At 48.2% G+C, this 15255-nt stretch overlaps 1 protein-coding gene across 3 annotated transcripts in view; it reads left to right on the top strand.

Moving 5' to 3' along the window:
* Positions 1-15255, top strand: part of wus (TM2 and DnaJ domain-containing protein wurst) — a 138059-nt gene that overhangs the window by 35704 nt on the left and 87100 nt on the right. For all 3 annotated transcript variants that reach the window (XM_068359816.1, XM_068359823.1, XM_068359811.1), the window contains exon 3: positions 11430-11576. In XM_068359816.1, coding sequence (XP_068215917.1) covers positions 11430-11576 — 147 coding nt within the window. The remainder of the gene's footprint in view (positions 1-11429; positions 11577-15255) is intronic.

Below are 15255 nucleotides of genomic sequence, written 5' to 3' on the forward strand. Positions count from 1 at the left end.
ATCCCTTTCCCTCCAGCGAGGATTTCGGACTCTGTGTCCGTGGAGCAACAGACTTGGTTTGGTCCTCTGATGCGGGCGTTAGTGAGGGTTATGAAACCAGCACTCGCCGATCAGGGCAACAAACCAACGGCTGCCTCTCCTACGCTGAAGAGAAAGAGAGGAGTGGACTTCGTGGTGACTTCCCCCAGGGCGAAGTTGGTTCCCAAGAGGTCTGTCGCGAAGGCCCCTTCTCCTGCTCGAGTGCTTTCTCCTCGTGTGGACGAGGCCTTTCCGTCCTCGGGTGAGTCCAGTGAAGCAGTAGTCTTCCCCTCGGCACCAAGGGGGGAGACTTCGTTTCATGGAGGAGAGTCGTCTCGTGAGGAAGGGGCTCCTCGAACCTCTTTGTTGGGATCCTGTATCCCTCCCAGGAGGGAATCCAAGGACTCCAAGACCGTCCCGAAATCATCTTTGAGGATTCGCCAGGAACCCGCGGCTCTCCGGGGGAACATCCACGCTTCACCCCAGGAAGAGATTCCTGGGACAGGAGACTTGGCTGCCACTCCGCAAGGAGATCAGCAGGAATCCGAACATGCCTTCTGGCAGGTTCTGAGCCTGATAAGGCAACTTAACGGGCTTATGGACCCCGTGATCGCCCCCCGTGAAGGCAAAGACACTATTTTAGATGAAGTGTTTGACATTCGGAAGGCCCCTAAGTCCAGTGCAGCTCTGCCCTGGTCTCAGGGTCTGAAGAGTGCCAGAGCTAGGGCCAACGCTCAGCTCGCAATTCTTGCCGCCTCCAGTAGTTCCTCTACCGGGAACAAGCTCATCCCTCCTCCTCGTCTTCAGCAGAGGAGGTATTTCGAGATCTTGGGTGAGGCCAGCCTCGCTCTTCCTCTCCATCACTCCGTGGAGGAGCTGGCGAAGGGAGTTCCCTTTGAGAAGTTCTCTGCCCGGCAGGTGTCGTTCTCGGCGGCAGAGATCCTTAGCCACGAAAAGGTCGCTAAGTGTGCCATGCAGGCCACTTCGTGGCTGGAATTTTGGCTAGGAACTCTGGGCATCCTATTGCGCTCGGAGGACTTGTCCAAGGAGACCAATAGGAAGGCCCTGGAGACCTTCTTAATCTCGGGCACCCGCTCCATCGAGTTTTTGGCGCACCAGGTTACCACCCTGTGGGCCAACTCGGTGTTGAAGAGGCGCGATTCTGTGGCCGAGAGATTCCATCCGAAGGTCCCCGCCGTGGATGTGTGTAGGCTTCGACATGCTTCCCTTCTGGGGGAGAACCTGTTTGAGCCTCAGGACATGGAGCGAACGGCTGAGAGGTGGAGGAAATCCAGCACGGACTCCCTCCTTCATAGGGCCCTTACAGCTCGGCCCTATAAGCCTCCAGCTCCGCCGCAACACCAGCAGCAGCCTCGTAAGGCTCCGAAACAGGCACCGGCAGTTAAGAAAGTGGTGTCTAAGCCCCAGCCCTTTCCAGCCAAGGTCAAGAGGGGCGGTAAGTCCTCCAGGGGAGGCAAGACTCCTAGGGGTGGCGGCCGCGGCCGCAAGCCCTAGGGGTGGCAGTCCCCCTGCGTGTCCACCTGTGGGGGTATGCCTTCAGCGTTGCGTCCGCAGGTGGCAGCAACACGGGGCCGATGCTTGGACGGTCTCAGTGATTGGCCAAGGCTATCGCGTCCCGTTCACAACATCTCAACCTCCCCTGACAGCGAATCCAGTGTTGTTGAGCTCCTATGCCACGGGATCGGCAAAGGGGCTGACCCTTCGGGCCGAAGTCGGGACCATGCTCAAGAAGGGTGCTCTCCAGGAGGTCATCGACGGCTCCCCAGGCTTCTTCAGTCGACTCTTTCTTGTAAAGAAGGCTTCTGGTGGCTGGAAACCTGTCATCGACTTCTCAGCTCTGAACGGGTTTGTCAAGCAAACCCGGTTCAACATGGAGACAGCAGACACGGTCAGACTTGTGGTGAGACCACAAGACTTCATGTGTACACTGGATCTAAAGGACGCGTACTTCCAGATCCCAATCCATCCGTCTTCCAGGAAGTACCTGAGATTTTGCCTAGACGACAAGATCTACCAGTTCAAGGTGCTGTGTTTCGGTCTCTCCACAGCTCCTCGGGTGTTCACCAGAGTGTTCAACCTGATTTCATCTTGGGCGCACAGGAATGGCATTCGTCTCCTTCGTTATCTGGACGATTGGCTGATCCTAGCTGACTCGGAGTCGACCCTTCTTCGGCACCGAGACAGGTTTATGGATCTTTGCCAGGATCTTGGGATCGTGGTAAACCTCGAGAAGTCCTCTCTGCAGCCGTCCCAACGACTGGTTTATCTAGGCATGCTGATAGACACCAATCTCCACAAAGCCTTTCCATCAGACGACCGGATAGCAAGGCTGAGGAGGGTGGCGGAGCCCTTCCTCAGGCGAGAAGAGCTCCCCGCCCAGTCGTGGTTACGTCTCTTAGGTCACCTATCCTCCCTGGCTCGTCTGGTTCCAAACAGCCGCCTCAGGATGAGATCCCTACAGTGGCGGCTCAAGTCCCGGTGGAATCAAGGATCCGATTCTCCGGACATTCTGATCCCAATGGGGTCTTTGGAACAGACGGACTTGCGATGGTGGCTGGTCGACGAGAACCTGCGGAAGGGAGTAAGTCTTCTCGTCCTCCCCCCGGAATTGACTCTGTTTTCGGACGCGTCAAAAGAAGGGTGGGGGGCGCACGTTCTGAACCAGAGGGCCTCAGGCCTTTGGTCAGAATCAGAAAAGTGCCTACACATCAACCTGCTAGAATTGAAGGCCATCTTTCTGGCTCTTCAGCAGTTCCAACGGTCCCTGGCAGGTCACTCCATGGTGGTGATATCAACAAGCAGGGAGGCACTTTTTCACAGTAGCCATCCCATCTTGCAGTAGAGACTCTGAGGTGGACCGAAACCCACTCGATAACACTATCAGCTCGCTTCATTCCTGGCAAGAGGAATGTGCTCGCCAACAGTCTGAGCAGGGCCTCGCAGATAGTGAGTACCGAGTGGTCTTTGGATCCTCAGATAGTCAACAAAGTCCTGACTTTGTGGGGTTCCCCGACTGTGGACTTGTTCGCGACAGCTTTGAACTTCAAGCTGCCCCTGTACTGCTCCCCAGTCCCGGACCCCAAGGCACTCTGGCAAGATGCTTTCCAGCAACGGTGGGACAACATCGACGTGTACGCCTTCCCACCGTTCTGTCTGATGAGAAGGGTGCTCAACAGGACCAGACTATCGGTCAACTGTTCGATGACTCTGGTAGCTCCGCTATGGCATCACGCGGAATGGTTCCCGGATCTTCTGCAGCTCCTGACGGAGCTCCCTAGGGAACTTCCTCCATGACACGAGCTTCTCAGACAACCCCACTCCGGCGTTCCTCACAAGGCCATAGCCTCGCTTCGGCTTCACGCCTGGAGACTATCCAGCGTCTCCTCGCGGAGAGAGGCTTTTCGCAACAGGTTGCGGAGAGAATGTCTCGGCACCTGCGAAGGTCCTCTGAGGGAGTCTACCAAGCAAAGTGGAGAGTCTTTTGTGGTTGGTGTCGTGGGAGGGGTATCTCTCCACTCGATGCCACTATTCCAGCAATAACGAACTTCCTCGTTTATCTGCGGGAAGAAATGCGCCTCTCTGTCTCGGCAGTGAAAGGCTATCACTCAGCCTTAAGCTTGGCCTTCAGGCTGAAGGGCGTGGATATTTCTTCATCGCTAGAACTCTCTTTACTCATACGTAGCTATGAGCTTACCTGCCCCCAGTCGGAAGTGAGACCTCCTCCTTGGAACGTGGTTCGAGTCCTCAGGTCTCTTAAGAGACCTCCCTTCGAACCATTACGCCAGGCCTCCGATCGCCACCTGTCTTGGAAGATGGATTTCCTACTCGCTTTGGCTTCGGCCAAGCGGGTTAGTGAACTTCATGGTCTCTCGTACGACATCGCCCATTCAAGGGGATGGGGGGAGGTAACGTTCAGGTTCGTCCCTGAGTTTGTTGCCAAGACTCAGAATCCTGGAGTGCCGGATCCTCGCTTCGACTTTCAGGATCGCGAGTCTCCGTTCTGTAACAAGCGACCCAGACCAGCTGCTGCTATGTCCAGTGAGGTGTCTGAGGCACTACTTGAAGACAACGGCTGCAATCCGTCCTCAAGTGCGAGCTTTGTTTGTGAGCACAGGCAGGACTAAGAGGAGGGTCACCAGAAACAGCATCTCAGCTTTGATTCGAAGGGTTATCCACCATGCCTTGAATCCAGACCCTCCTCCGTCACGTCGCCCTCGGGCACACGATGTCAGGGGTATTGCTACATCCCTGGCCTTCAAGAGAAACTTCTCTGTGACGCAGATACTTCAAGCTGAGGTCTGGAAGTGTCAGACGACCTTCACAGCCCACTACCTGCAAGAAGTGACCCACAGGAGCCTCGATACGTTTTTTATCGGCCCTGTGGTGGCTGCACAACAGCTGGTCTAACCTCAGGCTCCTTTTTGGACAAGTAGCAGTAGGTTGAGGGCGTTGTTACCCGGTCTTAGTCTGCATGAATGAAAGAGTATGTCTGACCCGTACTTCTTTCTTCATTCTCCCCTCTCTTGGGGAAGCAGCATCCTGGTCCTCGCATAGCTGACCTCGACCTCTGCAGGTAACCCATGCTTCTTTGTGCTCCTAGTATTAAGCTTAATACTGTTGCGTCTCCCATACCCTGACGAGGTGGTATTGGGAACGTCCTGTCCTAGAATTCCTATCTGAAGGTCTCAAGGTCAACTTCATAGGACGAGTCACACTCTCCTCCACACACTGCTTATGTAGGCCACTCGTTCCTAGCGATGCTAGGAACTTGTGAGGTACAGGGGCTCCTTTTCTCTAGTGCTGCTCACTGAGGGATTGAGCCCCCGGACAAGCTGAAGTCAGTAAGGCTGGGGACTTTCCACCCTTCCTAAGGGGCAAGTCACCCAATGTAAATAGCGTGGTTTGTATTTTGGCTACGGAACAAATGACAAATTCGAAGATAATTTGTATTTTTCCTAACCATACAAACCTTAGCTATTTACACATATGTGCCCGCCATCCCTGACCCCCAAGTCAAGTCCTACCTCTAAGTGAAGTGAAGCAAGTCACCGGTGTGTGTGGGGGGGGGGGTAGCAAGCTACCCTTCCCCTACCCCCGCTAACTAGCGCGGGGGTAATTAACCCTCGTTAAAACTATTGGCTCGTCATTTCAGCTGCGCTAAAAGGTAAACCCAATGTAAATAGCTAAGGTTTGTATGGTTAGGAAAAATACAAATTATCTTCGAATTTGTCATTTTGGGGTAATTTCTTTTTGAAACAGTATCTTGTAATTTGGTTGAATATTAAACTTTATGTTAGCCCCAAGGGAAACCTGAAGATAACAAAAGACTGGCTTTCTTCTTTCTATTCCCATGGTTGTCCAGGAGTCAAAGATAATGAGCAGCAGCAGTTAAAAGATGCTGCAAAGAAAACATGAAATTACCTCAAATATAGATTTACACACAGCACATGATATCTCGTATCATCCTGTTCGGATTCAGGCTTGGAATTCTAACTTTTGGCCAGGAAATAGGTTGGCTCCTTTTAGCTGTAGATAGTCAGTCGGATGATTAACAAAATTCCAAAGCAAACCTCCTGGGCATTGGCCTAACATCTACAAATCCACCCCAGTCCAACTGAGTAACATCCATCACAATCCTCTCTATGTGCTAACATGGATTTGCATGTCTAGATAACAAAATGTTAGTTCCGGTACAAATACAAACTTTCGTCCTTTACATAGGAGAAAATATAGTAACAGCAAAGATGGAATTTGGGAGTTAAAATTTTATAACGAGATGTAAGTAGTTGGCCGATGGTCACAGTTTGGGGCAGGGGAAACCTCCCTCCTGCTTCTTCACTAAGTACAGTAGTCTCTTTTATAACAAACATCAGCAAGAGATGATGATCTCACTGGTTGGGTATTTTGCAGACTTTTATGAGAATTTTCTTTTTCTCTTTCCAACTACAGTATTTGTGACTTCAATGACTGTGACTTCTGAGGATGCCAGCTGATATGCAGAAGTGTCCTGGGGTATCAGGCAAAAAGTGCAGCACATTCCTGAGATCAAGGGAGACAGATCCTCACCTTTTGTGCCCTGCCTGCAGAGTATACTCCTGTATTCATGCCTCCCCCTGTGAAGAATGTTGGAGGTGGTAACCCTCCCAGTGAGAGATGTATGTTAGGAGGAGGAAAAAGAAGTCTAGGAGGGATCCTTCGGATTTGGGGTCATCCTCGAGGTTAAAGACATTGCAACTTCTTTCCCAGTCCCCCGGTACACTGCCCTCCGACCCATCTCTGTCAGTCTCTTCCGAGGGCCGGTTGGAAAAGAGTGGTGACACTAACCATGAGGCAAGCCTCGGAGCAAGGAGACCTGCCTGTTTTCCCATAGCGAAACGAGGAGTCTCTTGTTACTTCGTTGGAGTTTGATGATGCCTTAAATAAACTGGAACCCTCCTGAGACTTGAAAGTCCTCCTTCCAAGGAGAGGCTGGTGGAGGTGATCTCTTCAACGGCTCAGCAGGAACAGAGTGCTGCCACTGCGAGAGAAGTCATCAGCTTTTTCTCCTCAGAGGCCACCAAGGGAGATACGTCTCCCTGGCGATCTTCCCTTGGGAAGCGCTCTTCATTGAAGAATTTACCAGAGGAGCATCAGGCACCTCAAGATTACCCTCTTGCGAAGCCTAGAAAGAATGGACGAGTGCCTCCTGCAGATCACCAGTCTCCTGACGTTCATTCCTACAGGAGGAGGACTCTTACAGAGCAAGGGTTGCGGTGGCCTATGTGGTAACGTCCCTGACTGGTAATCGCCAGTCTGGGGTTTGAGTCCTGCTCAAACTCGTTAGTTCCTTTGGTCACTGCAACCTCACCATCCTTGTGAGCTAAGGATGGTGTGTTTTGGGGAGCCTATAGGTCTTTCTGCTGAGTCATCAACAGCCATTACCTGGCTCTCCTTGGTCCTAGCTTTGGTGGAGATGGGCTTGGGTACTGACCATATTTAAATATGGTCAGTTTCTTTGGCAGTGTCTCGCTTGATAGGGCAGTGTCACTGTCCCTTGCATCTGCCATTCATGAGCGGCATTTAAGCACTAGCTCCGCACAATGTGCCCGTAAGTTTGCTAGGTAACTTTTACCAGAGCCTTTCTCTTCGGAGGACCAAGACCTTCAACGCGCCTCAGCCAGGTGCACTATCCCTGCAAGCCTCAGCCTCACCAATGACCTCGACCAGCTGTGACCAACATGTGCTTTGTCTAGACACTCATCTCTTAGACGTGTATCGCCTACATGCATGTTGAAATACCACCCCCAGTAGGAAGGAGCCTGCCATCGGGGTTCCTTCACCTACATCATCAAAGATTCACTTTCCTCAGTAGCGTATCCCACAGTTTCACTACTTGGAGATAGCCCTGATTAAGCGGGATACAAAGTGACACAACTGGGGACAGCAGGAGGCCCGTCTTCAAGGCGATCATCAGCCCCGTACTCATCTGGGGTCATTGTCACCAAGAGAGATCACTGGTGGACAAATTTTGGCTGTTCCCAATTAAGTTCAGTTTGGCCTTTACTCTCCTTCAATTAAAAAGCACAGGATGGACAAAGGGAAACGACAAGTTGACAACCCACTCCAACTCAGGTTAAACCAGTGAACCGTTTGGAGGTTACCAAAGAGAGGAGCACTCCATCTAGCCATTTCTCGCCTTTCTCTGAGGGCTTGCACCTCAAGGAGAGTAAGGATCTCAAAGGTACTGTATATCGAAGAACAGGTCCAACGTCCTAATAAACCCTAGCTGTTGGAAGGTGTCTCAGGACTTGCGAGGTCCATGAGACCCTGGGGGAGGGTGACTATCAGTTCCTCATCGGTGTCAGTCTCCCCACAAGAAAGAGGAACAGGAAACATTTTTAGGCTTTGACCCTCCCGAGAATGGCCGGATACGATTTCGGAGAGGTATTATTACGAGTTGGAGGATTCTGAAGAATCTGATGGCACTCTTTCCCAGCCAGCAGGTATTAAGGCTCCCAACATGGAAGAGGATGAGTCGTGTTCAACCTTCCTTCAAGTGCTAAATTGCATAGTGAGTGTCAACAGAATGGGACACGCTCCTTGCTCCCTTCCCTGGGGAAGGAAGGCAGTTATAGATAGACTATGTCGGACACCTCGGGCCACCTGACCTTGTCTGGATTTTCCTTGGTCAATCCTGGGCCCGGAAGCCCTGAAAAAGTTGAATATGCTGGTCTCTGTGAGAAAGGATTCCTTAAGGGCGGGGAGATCCTCTTGCATAATACCCAACTTTCGTGCAGCAGAGAAAGCACTACTTCACACAGAAGGCTTCTCCTTCACCCTTACTCCTTGTTCCTGCAGTGGCTGTGTTAACCTGTGGTGCCACTGCTGACCACCTAGCTGCACAGAATATTTCTTTTTCTGCATTGGAGTGTTCAAGTATGGAGGTCTACCCATGGCGACCTTCAGGCTGCTTCTTGGATTGACCACTGGTTAGGCACGGTCGGCTACTTGCCCCATACTGAGCACTTCTCCGACCCTGGGAAAAGGCTGGATGAGACAAACCATCTAATGTGTTTTCCTCTTTGGATGTCTCCACCAGAGTTTCTGTTGTTCACAGACACATCAAAAGAAGGTTGTGGAGCACGCTTTCGTCAACACATGACATCAGGACAGTGGTACGCATAAGAGCGTCAATGCCATTTGAATGTGTTGGAGCTGTGAGCAGCTTTTCTGGGATTCCAACAGTTTTGCCCTCTTTTAACCAGTCACTCGGTGGTGTTGAGTGACAACACCACTGTGACGTCATACGTAAACAAACAAGAAGGTACTGTGTCATTGCAGCTTGGCCAGCTGGCAGTAGTGATTCACAAGTGGGGAGATCACTCTTACAGCCTCATTTGTACCAGGCAAGAAGTATGCCATTTGTGGACAAACTGAGCAGGAAGACGCAAGTGGTTGGCTCTGAATAGTTTTTGAATTCTTGGATAGCGACCAATATCCTTACTTTGTGGGGTTCACCAACAATAGACCTATATGTGACCTCGTTAAACCACAAGCTGCCCATTTATTGCTCTCTGGTACCAGATTCAAGAGCAGCATTTAAGAACGCATTCCAGCACCCATGGGATGGTCAAGATGTTTAGGCTTTTCTGCTGTTTTGCCTGATAAGCAGTGTTTTAAATCAGGTTCGAGCCACTCCTAACCTCAACATGACTCTAGTGGCCCTAAGTAGAATGATACCCAGACATTTTACTTCTTTCTACTTGTGGAGACTCCGAGGGAACTACTACTTCTTCCTGACCTATTGTGCCAACTATGGACCCAGATATTCCACAGCACAGTGGAATCCCTTCAGCTTCAAGTGTGGAGGTTATCCAGCATCTCCTCTCAGTGAAAGTCTTTCACTCGAGGTTGTAGGAGAGATGTCTGGATACCTTCGAGGATTAGTATACCTCCTTCTATCAAGCCAGTTCGACCATCTTTTGTTGTTGGTGTTGTTGAACGAGTGTTTCTCTTCTCAGAGCCTCTGTTCCGCTATTTGCCAAATTTTATACCTAGGTAAGGAAAAACTCTACTCAGTATCAGCAGTGAAAGGCTATCTCTCAGCATTAAGCCGAAGTCGTTAGACTGAAAGGAATTAATTTTTCCTCTTCGGAGGAACTTTCTAGGCTCATATGAAGTTTTGAGCAGACCTATCCTCTAGTTGAGGTAAGACCACCATCCTGGAACATTGTCAAGGCACTGCATTCCATGAAGGGGTATCTTAAGACGGTCTTTTTTTCTCGCTTTAGGTTCAGTTAAACGGGTTAGCGAGATGCATGGTCTCTCCTGTAATGTCTCTGATTCTTGGAGATGGAGACAGGTCTTGTTCTCCTTCCTCCCTGAGTTTCTTGCTAAAACCTAGAATCTGTTAGTTCCTGATTCCAGGTTTTCATCGTTTCCAATTGAGAACCTCAGAGAGGTAACTGTGAGGGCACTTCCTTTAATGGACCCATGATATTCAACTACACCTGCAACACTATTTTATCAGTACTGTATAGAGAGGATGAAAAAAGTGACCAGGAATATTATTTCTTCTTGGCTAAGGGAGGTCATTAACCAAACCCTTTAGGCTTCCTCCAGGAAAAACCTAATTTAGAGCACATAATGTCAGGCAGGTTAGCACAACCCTTGAATTTAAAAGGAATTTCTCTGTGGGGCAGGGGTGTGGGAACGTCAGACGATGTTTACTGCTCATTATCTACGAGCATCTAATCACAGGTCTCGAGAGGGTATAGCTACCTCGGCTCCTCTCACAGGACCATTGAAATCAGTCGAGTGCAGAAGTTACGTGTGAGTTTGCCATGAAGTAAAGAATGACTGGCTTTTTTTTGTTTCCTTTTAATGTTTCCCTCTCTTGGGGTACAGCATCAGGAACCTGACCAGCTGGACTCTGTTCGACTCTTCTGCTCCGTATCTTTTATTGCACAGGCTGTGGACCTGCTGGTATGGTCACACCAATGGTGCATGAGGCATAAGGAACCTGAACTCTCACCAATTGCAGGGCCCGAGTTTGGGAATCCTTGGATAAGTTTCCAACCAGTTGGAACAGGAACTTCCTCCCACTTAAGGATGAGTCTCCTTTGTAAAGGATAGAGGTTTGTGTTTGTACCTGAACAAGTGACGAACTTGGAAATAATTTGTATTTTTCCTAACTATACAAACCCGAGTCCTTTACTCATACTTTCTCACCTCACCAACCCCCTAGAAAGTCCCAGCTGCAACCAAGGTGACTGTGACTGCTCAGTGAGGAAGCAGGCGACAGGACTTCCATGCTCTGTCTTTAACTACCGACCACTTGTGTACACCTTGTTATGAAATTTTAACTACTGTGTATTACAGCTTCACTGTTGTCTCTCCTATGTAAAGAACTCAAAAGATTGTATAGTCAGGAAATATATGAATTATCTCCAAATTCATAATTTTTTTTCATTTTATATTGTTTAGAATATTTATTTTATTGCAAGAAAATCTTATTTAATGTATCCAATAGTCTTTCAAAAATTTTAAGCATCTGGTGTTTCATATTGGACTTTTATATATTGTAGAAATAAGTACAGTACTATATTGTACTGTATGACACAATAGTTAAAAGGTGTAGACTACTGTATTTGCAAAATCTTATTATAACTTGCGTACACTAGCTATTTTTTATACAGTTTTTATGCAGGAGATTTTGTTATCTTTGTACCATACAGTACTTTTTCACTCCATCATTTCAGTTCTCCAATAAAGGTAATAATAGCTCTTTAAATAAATCAAGATTTACACTATTTACTAAATTTCTTGCATAGCAACAGAAGGCCTTTATTTACTATTCAGAATTTTATCCAAACATTTTTTTTTTCAATTATCATTTTATTTTTCATTAGGCCTTCACTTGGTTTTGCACCCTTGGCGGTTACTTCGGAGTAGGTTGGATGAGGGACTTCTTTCGTCTGCCATCTTATGTAAAAGATGCAAATAATGAGGAAAAGTATACTGCAAATCTTGCAGAGCTCATGCTTCGTCGGCCAAAGGTATGTTGATATCTTGTATGTATTCCAGTGTGCTTATGTGGTATTTATTTTAAACAATGCTCTAGAACTTGCATATTTGATTTTTTATGATAAATGGCATCTGACTGTATGTAAAGAAACTTGCTTACTAGATTTACCATGAATATGTGTGGTGAAACTGTGTTATAGTAAGGTAAGCCGAGTGCTCTTGCTAATTACCTAGAGCCAGTGATTGAATGAAGGTCGACCTTTTAATATTTTTATAAACTCTTATTGCAACTAGTGTCTTTGCACCTCTTTTTACAGATAATTATGTAATGAAAGCGGTTTTGATTATTTTTACAGGAGCTAGGCAGACTCAAACAATAACCAGTCCTAATGATTTCATTATTATGAATAGAACATTAGTCAGTAAAATTTTTCAAAGGGGAGACTGAACAAAACATACACTAGAATATGATTATACTGTATATTACAAAAGCAACAAAAAATATGGAATTGAGAAAAGTCCCAAACTGGAGAACTATTATTTTGTTGGAGCTGTAAGAGAGGTGAATGCTTAAGTGCTTGGTCTGATATTGAAACTGATAGATGAGTGTGATCATGAGTGGGAGGTGAATCGGTTGTTGTTTACAGATAATACTGTATTGGTTGTAGACTACGAGTTTGTAAGGGGGTGTGAGAGAAAGAAGTTGCTAGTTGATGTGAGTAAGAGTATGGTTATGAGGTGTACAAGAAGGGGATAGTGGTGCTAGATTGAATGTCATGTTGAATAGAGAGTAACTGGAGGAAGAGATCAGTTTAAGTATTTGGGGTCTGTTATTGCTGGAAATGGTGGACTGAAAGCAGATGTATGTCAGAGAATGAGTGAAAGATTTAAAGTGTTGGGGTAGTGATGGGAGTGGTAAAGAATAGAGGGCTAGGGATGAATATAAAGAGAATTCGGCATGAGAAAGTAATTGTACTAATTGTGATGTATGGATCGGAGTTGTGGGGAATGAAAGTTTTGGAGAGACAGAAATTTAATTTATTCAAGATGAAGTGTCTGAGGAGTATGGCTAGTGTAGCAGCTCTCCAAGAGTTATTAGCTCACCAAACTTTCAATTGGGCTCCACAAGGCAATAGAAGAGTTGGAAGACCCAGGCCTACGTGGCTGATGACTCTGATGCATGAAGTAGGAGATGATGAATGGAGAAGTATTGATTTAAAAGCCCAATAAAGGGACGACTGGCAAAATCTAACTGAGGCCCTTTGCATCAATAAGTGTAGGAGGAGGAGGAGATGATGATGATGATGATGATGATGATGATGATGGTGTGGTTTGGCCATGTAGAGAGGATGGGAATTGGTTGTCTGCTGAAGATGGTGATGAATGCAAGAGTTGATGGGAGAAGTGCAAGAAGAAGGGCAAGGTTAGGCTGGATGGATGGAGTGAAGAAAGCCCTATGTGACAGGGGAAGGTATGTGATAGGTAAAAGAGCGTGTTAGGAATAGAAATGAATGGTGAGCGATTGTGACGCAGTTCCGATAGGCCCTGCTGCTACCTTGGGTCACCTTTGTGACCACTGAGGTAGCGGCAGTATGGGAATCTGTATATAAAGTTTCATTTATGGTGGAAGAAGGGGAAGGTTCGACTTTTGCACCCTAGAAGGACCAACCAAATTTGGCTGAGTCCCTGTTTCTTATTGGATTCCTGCTACCTTGTAAAATTGGTGAAGTGCCATGGTAGATATACTGTAAAGACTTACAAAACACATTTAATACAAATTCACTTGTGACAAATTAAGCATATCAGACTTCTTTTACTCAAGAGTTAAAAAAAAAGTAAGAAGTTAAGAGGAGAAAATTGAAGCTCGCTGCTAGAAGCACCCACAAATAAAAAAAAACAGACCCTTACCACAATAGGTGAATACATAGAAAATAGCCATTCTGTTCCTTAACTACAACTTAATTTTGATATTAATGAGGCTTTCACCAAAAATGAACAGCAATTCTGTCATCCTGTCACTGAGAGTAGATCAATGGTTTTATCCCCCTTGTGAACATAGAAATTGAAAAGGCCTTCTTAATGAATATTTCCAGTTATAAACTGTTTTAAACTATCCATTTTAGATATTACTGGTTTCCGTTTATTCCATCTTGCTGTCCAACTTCTCAAGTTTTACTTCTTAGTGCAATAGGGATTGGGGATGAGTCCTCTCCAGTTGCATCTCAGTGTTGAATGGTCTCCTTGGCCCCAGTGTTAGGCTATATGGCCGTCCTCTCCAGTTGCATCTCAGTGTTGAATGGTCTCCTTTGCCCCAGTGCCAGGCTATATGGCCCAAATTCTATAAAAACAAACAAACCATTTGTTCCGTAACCGAAATACAAACCACGCTATTTACAAAGGGTTTACTTTTAGCGCAGCTGAAATGACGAGCCAATAGTTTTTAACGAGGGTTAATTACCCCCGCGCTAGTTAGCGGGGGGTGGGGAAGGGTAGCTTGCTACCCCTCCCCCCTCCACACACCGGTGACTTGCTTCACTTCACTTTTGGCTCGGCGGTGATCAGACGTGTCTGTTCATCGCCTTCGTGACAGCCTTTAATTTTCTTCTTTTTCTTTTCAGCTTGTGTGATTGGTTGGAAGTTGACCTTCAGTTATTTTTTTTTTTTTTTTTTTTTTAATATGCGTACATGCCCTGGAGTTGCCGGCCGTCCTTGTGGGACTTTCATGTCGGACGTGATTACGGATCCTCACACCCTCTGCCCTCAATGTCGGGGCCGACGGTGCGACCAGGATAACATGTGCCGTGAGTGCAGGGAGTGGTCTGCCTCCCAGTGGGAGAGGTTTGGCCGTCGGCGTAAGAAGAAGTCCAAGAGAGACCGTTCTCCTCCGGGGTTAGCCTTGAAGGAGGAAGGTTCTCGGGACTCTTCTTCCGCCGCCCAAACCTCCTCCGAAGCTCCCCCTCGTCCGCCTCCTAAGGAGAGTCGTCCGAGTGGGAGCGCAGGCCCTTGTTCTGTTTCCCTACCTTCGGTGGGGGGAGAGGGCGTCGCCTCCCATAGCGAGGCGGTTCCCCCTCCTCCTCCGGGGGAGGTTATTGATGATAATGCTTTATCCAGTGATGATCTGTTGCAGATTTGGTCGTCCCTGGGGCTTAAGGGCTTGCCCTCCAGGGTCGCTCTTATTGACCTTGTCTCGTTGGGGGCCGCTGTTAAACAGTCGCCGGTGGTAGCGGAGGTAGACCCTCTGTCTATTGTCGACGTCGTGGTGACAGAGGCCTCCGACGTGGCTGGGCCTTCCGACGCAGGTGCTGTTGCTGGTGATGGTGCTCTAGGCTCTCCTCCTCCTTCCGTGCATCCTTCGAAGGGGGAAGTGAGTCCTTCGGTCTCGACTGCTGCCCAGCTTCCTTCAGAGGGAAGTGTTTTGAAGGAGACTCCCCTTCGGAGGACCGATGGTCCCGACGATCTCCCCCGAGGCCGCCTCCGCCGTAAGGCTCACCGCCCTCTACGCCACAAGGGCCTCCCTTCCCCTTACAGGGGGACTAAGAGGCGCCTTTTTGGGTCTTCGTCCTCCGGGGGGGACTCTCCTCGTCAGCCTCAACCGACTGCTCCGCCCTCCTTGAACCTCTCTGCGGACCGCTCACCATCTCCTGCCGGATCTTCGCCTTCTGGAGAACTCGTCACCCGACGGGCAACGGTCCCTTCGGGGCTAAGGGATTC

The sequence above is a fragment of the Palaemon carinicauda genome, chromosome 2 (assembly GCF_036898095.1).
Source record: "Palaemon carinicauda isolate YSFRI2023 chromosome 2, ASM3689809v2, whole genome shotgun sequence".
NCBI lineage: Eukaryota > Metazoa > Arthropoda > Malacostraca > Decapoda > Palaemonidae > Palaemon > Palaemon carinicauda.